This window comes from Acipenser ruthenus, chromosome 26 (genome assembly GCF_902713425.1).
Source record: "Acipenser ruthenus chromosome 26, fAciRut3.2 maternal haplotype, whole genome shotgun sequence".
In the NCBI taxonomy this organism is placed as follows: Eukaryota; Metazoa; Chordata; class Actinopteri; order Acipenseriformes; family Acipenseridae; genus Acipenser; species Acipenser ruthenus.
The window spans coordinates 23,041,506-23,054,491 of record NC_081214.1 but is presented as its reverse complement, the minus strand read 5'-3'; the positions used below and the strand labels follow the sequence as shown (position 1 = coordinate 23,054,491).

General features: G+C 40.5%; 1 protein-coding gene across 3 annotated transcripts in view; it reads right to left on the bottom strand.

Annotated features, from left to right (window-relative positions):
• Positions 1 to 7,372, bottom strand: part of LOC117430763 (fibroblast growth factor 13) — a 90,482-nt gene extending 83,110 nt beyond the window's left edge. The window contains exons 1-2 of one of the 3 annotated variants that reach the window (XM_059001122.1): positions 7,092 to 7,372; positions 3,896 to 4,080 (exon numbers count right to left, since the gene is read on the bottom strand). In XM_059001122.1, coding sequence (XP_058857105.1) covers positions 3,896 to 3,944 — 49 coding nt within the window. In that variant the 5' untranslated portion in view covers positions 3,945 to 4,080; positions 7,092 to 7,372. Of the gene's footprint in view, positions 1 to 3,895; positions 4,081 to 4,567; positions 4,942 to 7,091 lie in introns of those variants that run through there. The other 2 variants (XM_034051206.3, XM_059001125.1) reach the window with 2 other exon arrangements.
• Positions 7,373 to 12,986: the final 5,614 nt, after the last annotated feature.

Sequence of the window (12,986 nt, the reverse complement as noted above, 5' to 3'; positions counted from 1 at the left end):
GGAAGACAAAAACATTTCTAATAATCTCATGAGAACATGAATTGGTACACAGGAAATTGAAGATTAGACCTCTATGAATATCCAATTCTGCATTATAAAAAACAAGGTATCCAAAAACCACCTGTTCAAATAATAAAATAAAATAATAATAATAATAATAATTCAAATGTTCTTAAATGACCCGTCTGCTAGGCTGACACATACAAATGTACAACTGCCTTTCAACAAACATTATGATTATTCTGGTTGTGTACACAGCTACCATTCAACTCAAATTAGAGCAACGATAGGCATATATAAATACTGTGTGCAGTGGGGAGAAAAACACACACGTCTGGAATGAAAAACTGTTTGTATTCAGTGCCACTGAGTGCTGGCCCATTTCGACCAGTGTGCAGTATAATAGCAATAACTGCCCTTCACTTTACTTCCCATGGAAACCATATCAAATGACAGTCTTATTGCTTCAATCTGAACTAGCCAACACGCTGCAACTCTGCTCAGAAGTACTCAGCATGGCATTTTGCAGGCTATCGTGCTATTTCTGCATGTATTTATCAGGGTGAAGCATGATTCTTTTACAATGCTTTATCATACATTTCTGTGATTGATTCACCATGCCAACCGTGAATTAAATGAGCTTTATTTTACTGGGCTATGCTCACGAGACGCTCCAGTAACATGTATAAAGAACGAAACAGAACAATGCAGCCCCAAGCTGAGAGACTGCAGGCACAGACACAGACCCTTAATAAAATCCATAATGTGTTTTTGCTGGAGATCATTAATCCCCAAAGCATTTTAATGTGATATAAATCCCCATCGTTCGTGCCTTGTTCTCGTTTTTGTTGTTTAAAGAAAGGTCAGATATAATCGTCTCCCACACAGCAAGTCTGTTCTCATTATGATCAGTGTAGCAGCGAAGACATTTAGAACAATAATGTTTCTGTTACTAGATCAGGTTTGACAATGTTAAGAAGTAAAGGCAGTGGTTATTAATTTCAGTATTACAATACAAATTCAATCATCTTTCCAGGAAACACCTTTTTTTTTGTTTAATGGCAATATTTGTTTTGTTTTTTTTGCTCCTAGAACTTGAGATGCAATTGGTTGAAATAATCATCCCTTCTGGTAATGAGATTTTTGCCTTCGGAGTGCTTAGATACTCGCGGTGACGACAGACCAGCAAAATTAATCTATTTATTAACAGGCATCAAGGGCCGTTCACTTTCAATTGGTCCTCAGCTTACTCCCAGGCTATTTTGAGCATACAGTGGCAAGATTCCAATGATGTATTTTAATGAGATCAACCTTCAAAAAAAAAAAAAACCTTTATAACGTTTACTCTGTGTATAAAAATACACAAGCTGAGATCTATTGTGCAGGTTGCCACAGACAAAGAGGCAGACATTTACTGTATATAAAGGCTGCTTATTGGGGATGCAACATTGGACAGACAGACAAACAGAAATACAAAGATAGATAGATAGATAGATAGATAGATAGATAGATAGATAGATAGATAGATAGATAGATAGATAGATAGATAGATATCAATATTTAGTTCACATAGATAGAACATACAGTACACCCTGAATGATGGATGGATAGATGGATGAGACAGACAGACAGACTTGTCTACCTTTACACCAATAAGTTGATCCAGTTAAAAAAAACTATACGTTTTACAGCAAGTCAGTATTCTACCTTCTGGAAGTCTGCTGAAGCCAGTACTGTACAGGTATATATATGTGTGACAGTACACAGTATATACAGCAAGTACACCTCGGAGAATCCAAGGGGGCATTAATCAGCAACCAGATGCATGACCTTGCTTACAGAAGAGGATCTCTATCTTTTAGAGCACACTTTTAAAAATACCATTTATACTCTTTGGCCACACTATGCAGTTTTTAACTTGTTTTATTTTAAGCATGTTTGTTTTACGCTGTAGAAAAACTCTTTGTAGAAACCTACAGGGTGTTCAATTAACAGCTGGTGTTTAAGGACAACAACCCTCGTCATCCCTAATCAGACCTTTAATACAAGCTGTAGGTGTTGTTGTAACATGTTTCATAGTCTATTAATACAACATATTGTTCTGCTAAAGCAAATCTGTAGTGCAGATCTGGTGAACATACACAGCGCTGACACTGGTATCGTCCCTGTCTGCTGTACTGAACGCATGCTTGACGTTACTTTTAGAGGGTGTTGTAATAAAACTTTGTAACATTATCTACTTGTTTTATTTCACTTGAGGGATCCAGGTCTGTATTACAACGACCAAGGTCAACGATTCCCCCATTTATTTATAAAGGAGGGTCCCAGTATCCCAGTCAGACTGGAGCACACTCAAATCACATGTTACCAGCTTCCAGATCAGCTTTCAAAAACAAGACGCTGTAGAAGACACTGCTCTAATAGAAAACCAGACGTCATGTATTGCAAACACAGACAGCTATGTTATGCTCCACACAGGAGACACTGTACAGATAAGGTGTGTAAAATACTGTGCATGTAAACGTATTGTACAGTATGCAGCCAACGCACATTCAGGGGTGGATGAAAAACAACAGTTAATACAAACATATCAGGCTTTAATGTTGAGATCTGCATTAGTATGACAATACTTTTAAAGTCTACTGTAGTTGAATGGAAAGGACCCTTGTGCTTATCATTCCGGATCGCAAAATCATTGCAAGCAATGCGTTCTGACTGAGATGTGCCAACACAGAGGCAGAGCATGGAACTTCGATGCTTTGAGAACAGCAAGCTCCATGACGCACGACGGCTGAAAAGAAAAACGCAGCAGGGGAATATACAGCAGCATTGCTGTGTTCATGCCTAAGATGAGACTGGCAGAGCAAAAATAAGAACAAGAAAACCGACTGTAAACTACACTGGGACAAAGAACAACACGGGAGAAATCGTCAATATATCATTCTCCCTGTTGTTAAAATATATAGTATCACACTGGGTAGTTTACTGTTACCACCAGCTTTAACAATGTGAAGGATCGTGTAGTTTTAATATTAATTCAACAACCAATCTGACATTTCAGTCTTTTTCTTCTTTTTGTTTTTGAAGTTTGGAAAGCAGCTTTGCATGAACAATAAACAAATTTAAATAATAAAAATAAAATATACATAAAATGCTCGGGCATGACAATGCGATAGCGGTCATGCTGTTGCCCCATATGCTAGCGCGTACATGAAATTAAACGAGGGCGGACTCCTTTAGCAACCCTCTCTCGCCTCTATGTCTCCATGGAAATGGGTACCCAGTTTACATCGAGAGGCTGCGCACCGTGATTCCATGGCACTGCAGAAGCAGATCGTGCGATAATACCGTAGCTCTAGCTCGTAGGACTCAACTAAATTTCAAACCATAACCACATACTGTCCTTGGGCATAGCGCCTTGGTGTGACCGGAATAGATTGATCCGTTTACACACGCGACAAACCTACCTTAGAATGAATCAGATTGCACGGTGCACGCAACAAACCAAATAAATAAATAAATAAATAAATAAATAAATAAATAAATAGATAAATAAATAAATACATGAATATTTCAACAGGATGAAAATGACATCAATGTTCAACTGCCATAGCATTAAAGGGGCAGTGTACCCGTGTCATCGTCTGTGTTTCAGCGTTGTATTGTAAGTCACAGGCAAACGAAAATAAAGGAAGTTTTTATAAGCCACAAAAAAACTTAGTTTACAATATATTTGAGTGGACTGTTTACTACATGTATTTATTTGATACAGGTGTACAGGCTACCATGCGTTTGCCCTTAAGGAACGCACATAGGCTAATGCTACAGCAGCGACACACGGGGGCACTGTGTCTTTAAGAGGAGCGTTGTGTAAATGGACAGGCTCGGTGCTTACCCTTGGGAGCATCCTTTTCTTCTTTAGGCTTGGTCACTTTTCCGCTCATAGATCCCAGTTTGGATGTATATTTCCAGAATAAAACTAAAAAAACGAAATCCTCGATTGGTGTGCAAACGTCTGAGTTCTTCTCGGAAATCCTTGACAACCCCCCCTTGTCACCACGGATTCTCAAGACGAGCGCTCTGAAAATTGATTTTTAAAAAAAAACAGAATATCTTGAATATACGCGGGGAAATAGATGCCCTTATTGGCTATATGGTTAAATGATCACTTCTGTTATGCAATTATATTGGGAAGAACTGACATGTCAATTCCCTCATTCTGAAAACAAATGACACATACACAAAGAAAGCGTAGAGGAGAAAAGTCATGCAATCGTGTTAACAAACAACAAAAGATTGCGGTTTAACTAGCAACAGCAGCCTATACAATGTTGCACAATTGTTGGTTGTTTAGACAAACAGAACGACGTGCATAATGGTACACCGTGTTGAAATTAGCTCTCAATAAGTCCTTTATAGACCACACAATCACAGTACACCTAATATGTTGCTTTGCACATATCTCTCGCGTCTTGTTTAAAAATGCTCTAAAAAAAAAAACCCGGAATCGCCATTATAAACAGGAATCAAACTGTTCCATCCTTTCGTGAAAAATAAATTGTCTTACCTTATTCTTTCCAGGTCTACAGGTCTTCAACAGAATAAAAAAGAAAGACCCGTCTGAACTGAATCCAGTTCTTATCGGTACAAAAACACGATGCTTTCTGTTGTAGTAAAAAAAAAAAAAAAAAAAAAAAGCGCTCCCACCGTGAGCGCGTCGACGTCAGAGCAGACAGACAGAAATGGAAGTGAAATGGCTCGGGGGAACCTGCTTTTCTAGAAGCAAGGTGACAATTCTAGAAGAGTCGCGTATTCGGGAGCCAGCGTCGTGAAGGTTCATTCTGCATGCAACGATCGTCGCTGTATAGGGACCCCAGACACACCACATGAATACTGAACAAGAGCAGGAACAACACCATATCAACAGGATGTAAGCATGCAAGGGTACCGTTTCCTTTGTGTACTTCACTCCCCAGCTCACAATGATGCTGCAGGTACGGAGCGCTGAAGCACGACATCACCAGACTCCATAATACACGAGTATTAACATTTCATTAGGAATTCACTACGAGCCCCGAGGCATTACACTACAGCGTCTTAATAATAATAATAATAATAATAATAATAATAATAATAATAATAATAATAATAATAATAATAATAATAATAATAATAATAATAAACACGAACACGTGTACCCAGGGCGTGTTTTAAAGGTTAAGACGAACGTTCTGGTGTATTAATAAGTGGCTATTCGGAGTTGAATCAATGATTCATGATTTTTATATAACATGAATACTTGTGAATGTGTGATAGATGTTCCATTCAATATTAATTCAATAGGAAATGGTGTATTATTCCAAGCGTAATTACTTTTAAATTGGCTGATTTTGTTTCTAAAAGAATGAAAAGGTAAAAAACGCCTATACTTTATTATATGTTTAAATATGATGTCAAGTTAATTTCTGCGGCAGTCAGACAAGTAAATACACATTTGGTCGATTATTGTTAGAAGATGGTAGTTTACCGAAATCAACCACTGAATCAAAAACTGAAAGATGTTAATGAGCTGCTCTTGTATATCCCATGCACAGCCACCAATACAATACCGACCCAGGCTAGACCCTTATTAACATGTGCCAAGCCTTCATTTCAAAGTATTGTCAGTTAATATATTATAGAAACAAAGGGGCTTCGATTAACAGTGAACTGCGAAACTGGAGTCAATGGTTTGCTAATATACTGATCAATGTAATTTCTAAATCGAGCAACGTCCTTCAACAAATGTGTATGTTATCTAAATAAATACAATTACGTAGCCGTTATTATTCTTATGAATAATAATAATAATAATAATAATAATAATAATAATAATAATAATAATAATAATAATAATGAAATGTAATGGAAATACAGATACTTCAATTACTTCATGCACTGCCCTTAAGTCTCAGTTTGGTTAGGCTGCGGTTGGATACACTAACTGACCACAGTAAGCAATACATTATAAATTACGTTGACTGCAAAAGGCACTGCCATCATACAGGCTGGGCATGTAAACGCAGTCCTGGAATTGAGAGCGTGTGAGCAGCTGGAGCAGGGCTCTGCAATGGAGAAGTATTGAGGTATCCTAACGGTCCCAGCGCTTTCCCAACGCACAGTACCTGTCACCATGCAGCAGTGGCTTCCGGTTCTATACAGAATCGCGTTAAACGCGTTGTCTGAATGGCATGTGTTGATGCGTCAACTGGGTTTTGGTTTTCTGAGTTTAAACCCAGCTCAAGCCACAAAACATCGAATATTAAAAAGATTAATGATAACAGAGAAAACGATCCTGCAAAACTCTTTGAAAAACTCTGAAAGACGTCTCCTATTGTCTAAGCCAAAAAGGATGAGAACTTAACGCGCTTAGGATATGTGGGGCAAGCACAGTACAGCCCAGACGCAAAGCTCATTAATAGCAGCCCCCTGCCTCGCTGTCCTGTCCCTGGTAGAAATCGTAACCCTGGCCAGCACCAAGCCTGAGCAGGGAGAATGTCTTTGAAAACTATATACTAGCCTGATTGCTTTTATAACTGGGCTTAAACGAGTAACAAAAAGCCCTAGTTTGTATAGTCCTTTGAATCGATACACTTACTGCTCCACCCTGACTTTTTCAAGGATGACGACCACAGAAATAGATTGGATGAAAAATAACAATCGCTCCAAATTGAAACCGCTGTCAGGCACTGTTGCTGATCTAGATTTATGTCCAGTTAGAACCGCATTTTAATTCACCCTGCTCGTTCTTCCTAATATAAAACAGCATAATAACGTTAGAGCAGAATTTCCCCACGTCTATGGAACACAAACACCCAGCCACACTGTCTGAAGCGGTTTTGTACAGACTGAAACGAAGTGCGGATCAGCCGACTACCGTGCAGAAATCTCCAGAGGACAGCACAAGAAGAAGCAGTCATTCCAGGCAATGTGTAGCAACGACAACAATGTACAGCTTTTTAATGAAAGCATTCCACATGAAGCGTCGCCGGTAGACTACTGTATACAAATACAGGCAATCTCTTATAAACATTCCTATTGTATATACCTACCTTTTCAATGAAGATAATCGAGAGCTTTAGTAATTTATAGGAACTCAAAATAATAATAAAGAAACGAAGATAAACCCAGAACAAACGCGAACTGTGTTCCCCTTGTTTTTCTTCCCCTTTGCTTTAAACGCGGACTTGTTTAATCCTCGCTGTGTTATACTGTACCGCTTCACAATCCCCGTCTACTCGACGTGTCTTCAGGTGCAACCCGGGTTACTGGTTAAAAAAAAGCATCGCATGGGAAACTTGGCTTGTGCTTTACATTATGGAAAAGGAGGTGACTCGAGTTAGCGCGCGACCACCAGCGGATTCACTGCAGTTGTGGGGTTTGACTGTGACAGTTAAGGGTTAAGGATTCTATTCGGCAGCTATTTTTAGGGGGGTATTGGAAACCTTTCAAAGTTTCTCTGGACTCCCAAGACTTCTCCAAGTCGCTGTCCAAGTGCCACAAGCAGCTGTGTGGGTATCAGTTTACGGGTCCCACATAAAGAAAAGCAACGACCTGCAAAAGGAGAATCGAGTGAACCTCAGCGTAGTGCCGCTGTCAGAATGTTGCAGAACTCTTTCGTGGCTGCACGATTTACTGTCGTTACAGTGCGGGATTAGCATGATACATGTCGTATCCAAATGCAACTAGAGTATTTATTTGGAGGTTTGTCAGTTTAAAAAGATTACCTCTTAAACAAAAGTAAGGATTAAATCTGAAGTGTAGGAATGTAGAACGGGTTCACAGGTGCTTGGGTTCAATTCCTAAATGTATTGCTGATCATGAAATGGACCCTAGCATGTGGAAGTTCATTTAGCATTAAGGGATTGGCATCATTGTGTATATATCAGGATCACAGTGACTGTAGCTTACCAATACATTTCATAAAGCCTACCTGCTCTGCAATTCCTCTCTTATATAGGTTATATAGGTGCAGTTTTTAAACAGCCACATGTTACAGTAAAGCTAGTTAAAGAAATCTCTGTTTGAAAACCATGCTTCCAGATAGTGCTGCACTTCCCAGGGTGATATAGCCCCCATCCTTTTGAAGTCTGCTGCCGGCTATTAACCAACCAACTGCTTCCTCGATTGACTGACATGCTGTCAGCCAGTAACATGCTTCGACCCACACTGCTGTGGTGAAATGACCTGGAAGTGCAAGTGTAACAGATTTCCTGAGAATACATCTTAGAAACTGAGAACTTTCTTTCACCTGATATATCACTCCACAACATGTTTTAAAATGCTTTGCTTCTGAACTGCACATTTGAGACCTATATCACAAACATAAGTGCAAAACAAGCACAGCTTATAGAATTATTTTGTTTGCTACAACCAATGCCATGAATCCCACTGGTGCCACGCCACCCTTCTGGATGGGTTCCCAAAGCAACCCGTTCAATATGGAGACGAGGGAACTAGTAAAAACACAGGGTCCCAAACCTTATTAAAACACTGGAAGAGCGAAATGTTAAGGGAAATCTCCCACTCTCCAGCCCTTTGATGTGTCCTCGAAAGCCTGGTCCCTGGAGCTAGAGCACATGTGCTTTTGTTAGGCACACCCTCTGCAATCACAAAATAACACAGACATTACCAACTGGACAATGTGTGACATTGCACGCCTAAGAGGCACAGCAGCTAATCCATAGCAGCCTCTGCATGCTGGCAAAGCAGCAGCAATGGTCTGGGGTGCCGTTCTCCTCCCAGACTGATTTTGTTTCTTCATTGCTTGTACTCACATGCACTTATTTTTTTCCCCAAAGTCTGGTCCATCATTACTAATGTTATGACAGCTACTGCAGTGCATGCCCTCCTTGTAAGCACCAGCAGTTCAGTGCGGTTTCTTGCACAGCAAGCCAATGCCGTTTGTGTTTCTAGGCTGCGTTGCTCAGATCTGAACTTTGTTGACCATCATGCTTATGAAATCTCGCATTGGATTCCCAAACAGGATGCTGAATATACAACTGTGCGGATTTCTATTTAGAAATGATCCCGCTGACAGCCAATAGAAGTCACCCTGGGTTCTTGTAACTCAGTGGACTGAGAATAGATTTTTTTTTTTGTACCACGGAAATGTCCCTAAATAAGTTTGAAAGCACCATTTACCCTTCTCTGTGTGCAAATTTCATTTTCTCATAAATAAATGGTGAGATTTAACCACAACCCTAACCCTAATGTTAAAGTAGGTGTGGGTGTGTTGGAAATAAGAACTGATTTAAATCTTGAGCTCAGTATTTGAATTCCCTCAGCTGGCCCATCGCTGAAAAGCCTTGCCCGTCTTTCTCCATCTATGCCCAGACATTTCTGTTCATTAACTACAAGGACGAGAGCCCGTTATTTTAGGAGATTTGTACCCTGTGCGGTGCATTTCTATATTACCACAATACCCACGGGACAGGTGACACTGCACGATTAAACACAACAACATTGCTGCTTGCCCGGAGATTATAAAGAACGCTGTTAAACTGCTATAGCTGTCAAGCAAAGCAAGTTCAATGCACTGGAATGGAGTGACAAGAAAGCATTAATCTGCACCTGTTCTACAACACTGTCTACACCTGAGGAAGGGAACCTCACACCTGCCCTCACTTTGAGGAATTGTGCCTGTTACCGTACAGTAGCTGCTGCAGTCACCTCTGCTCTCTCACCTTAGTTAAAGCTCTTCTGTATTCATATTCAACCTTGTAAGCTTTGGGAGTAGATGGAAAATCCTTTTATCTGCAACTCCCAGACTGTTTCCCTCGGACAGCACCAGGCCTTCTGGCTACTTGGCTGGAGTTTAGTCCTTTGACAGAACTGGCTTTCCTGTTAATGTATTTCAGAAGCCTTTTGATTAAAAGTACAAACACTGATGCAATCAATACGCCATATGCACTGCATCTCTCTGCTGTGTTCTCGTCTCTCGCGTTTGTTCAGTTTCCAAGCAAGAAGTAGTTAGGTTTTGGTATTGTGGTCTTTATGTACCATTGTGGTCTTTATGTACCAATCTGAAATTTCTTTCAGGACATTTCGGGCAGTTACTCTTTCCCACAGCCTTGTGGTCCGGCACATGTGCTTCTTTTGCTCTGTTCTCTTACAGTATATTTGTTTAAATGCCATGCTGCTTGGTTGCCCACACATTATTCCATTGCCTTGCAAATTCATTATCAAGCTTTTGTAAAATCTGATTGTAATCTCTTCTGTGTTAATGCACTGCACTTTTTTTATTACTTGCTTTAAAATGTTTCCTTTACAGGCACAGGAGTCTATTTTAATGATCTAAACTGTGGCTGATCTTAGCACCGCTGTTACCTGTAAACCTCATTTCCCTTTGTTTTATTATATGGGGTAATGTCAATAACAGGGTCAAACATCAACTGGATCAATACAGATTTAATGAGCAGCTGTATTTAGATACACCACTGTTTAGATCACTAAGACAGAACCTATGATCTCTGCCCTTTATTTCTAGTTTTCTCAGACTATAGTCATCATACAGCTGTTACTCCTAGTAGCTCCTTACCAAGGTTTGTTTACACACTATACGCTACACTTGGATGAATGCAGGGTCCCTGCGGTGAGTATTAGCTGCTTCCCTCTTGTTTGTAGCACATGCCTGAGCAAGCAGTGGCAGATGCCTTATTTAATGCACATTCATTCCATGTTTTTGACTTCTTGACCTGATTGTTATTAAGTAAAGATCATTTAAACATTGGGCTCTGTGATCGGAGTCCCTGGCCGTTGCAGGAGGCATTTCCCATGGAATAGCGACGGAGCCAGAGACCGCCGAGGTGAGAATACAGAGAACATTATCGGGGCTCTTCTCAGAAGAGCCAGCGCTGCATGTCACACCATTAAGGTGGGTAAACTGGAGTGGCTGCGGAAAGGGAACCTGTATCGTCTGCAGGCAGGGCATGCTTCTGCTGAAGGGCCGGGAGCCCCATGGAGACGCTGCTCTTGGTTTGCATCTCCTGCAGAGCAATGGTTCCTACTCCGGTTCTGCGCTCCAGGTTTATATTTCAGCGGGATCCTATTTTGTTTTGTCTGGTGTTCACAAAATAGTCTCAGATGGTGGAAGTGCTTTTCAAGGGAATTATTAACCAACTGACTTTAACAGCCATGAAGCCCCCTAGCTAGTCATTAATCCTCAGTAAACTGAAGCCCCCTAGCTAGTCATTAATCCTCAGTAAACTGATTTTGTACTGTAGCCCTCCGCACTGTGCAAGTTTACTTAGGTGTGTCCTGAATAGAAATATAACAAACATGTATGGTAAAGCACATTAAAGTAATGTGAGTTGTATTTTCTAATCAAATATGATCCCTAAAAACAATTTAAAAATCTCCTAGATCTCTACAATGTGCGGTTCATCGTGTAGGTGCAGTTTGTTCTTTAATCTGTTGCTTTGTGAGCCAATCAAACCAATCACAATCAAACCAATCTGTCCCCAGACAAGAGGTCGCGGGAGGGGGTGGTGAGCAAGCCCACGAGATCAGTCCCTCCAGGCAGGGCAGGCTTCAGGCATGGACACAGACACTGATGTAGGCATTAGCGCAGGCAAAAAAAAAAATCCTGCTTGGAAGTGTTGGCTTTCTTTGCTGCAGTTTTACTGCAGACATGAGGACTGCTTCAGGGCAGCGTGGACAGGCGTGGACTGGAGGGATGGCTTCAGTCTGTCTGGCTGACAGCCTTGTGCCCTGCGCGAGCACCAGAATAAACCTGCAAAGGGAACAGGGGAAATAATCCCGAAGAGGGTTGTCGCTTTAAATCAGGACTTCATTACACAATGAACCGTGGTTCCAGCCCTGGCACTGAGTTTTGGATTGAGATACTCGGTGTTGGCATTGATTCTGTCTGAACCAGACCTGCAATTGTGCTCAATAACATTTCAAGCATTTGCATTGTTTGTCCCGTGGGGGTCCTGTGATATTTGCACATGCTCCATATTAATAAGACTTTACATAATGTGAAAAATACATTTCAGCCCCCACCCACCCAGCCGATAGCCTGTGACATTTAAATGCAATTGCCTGCTTGCTATCTGATTGTAGTAGAGAGTAACCCGTTGTTTAATAATTTGAAAAGAAATCACGCTGTGTGTTTCACAAAATACTGCTGTGAAAAAAAAAATGTCAAAAAGCTGCCATCATGAGTGAATTTTAAAACCTATTACTATGCAAATCTGTGATGTCAACCTGCCCCTAATCTACAGCATGTTCTGGAGTTCAGTCTTCAATACAAATTCATGTCTTCTATTCACAACACACAAGGGCTGTAGTATTGTCTGACATTTTAATTAAAGGAGTAACGCTACGTTTTAAAATCCATTTATTTTTCTCCTACAGTAGAAGTGCAATATTATCACTGATCCCCCTTTCTTCAGTAAAAGAAAGTGTTATTCTTTGCTTGCATTTTATACTTCAGTTTGGAATATGCAGAATTTCAAAGACTGGAGATGCAAAGTTGTAAGTGCATGTTGGTACCCAATCACTTCATGTGCTGTGCTTCAGTGATCTTACTGCAATCCAATCATGTGATCTACAGCAAAGCTACCAGGATGCAGCAGTTTATCTATCGAGTTTTATTTCCATATCCTGAATTCATATAAAAACACAGGCAGAGTAACACAAGATTCCCACTACAACAAAAGGGAGGTGATTGGATTTTTTAAGCATTTTTTAGGCTAACAATAGGAATTGCACTGCACGGCAAGCATGCGTTAATCCCTACTCAATTAATGTTATCTGTGCCACACAGTCTAACTGAACTGTCTGTACTAACATGCTCCTCAGTACCTAGCATAGCCCAATGATCCTGTGGGGTAGTCGATAAGAGTGTGGCACTTGATACTAAGACTACCTGCTTACTTCCCTACAGTCCTGTGTTAAGAGATATCCCCTGGGGTCTTGGATCAATCAAAAAGCTTTAGATC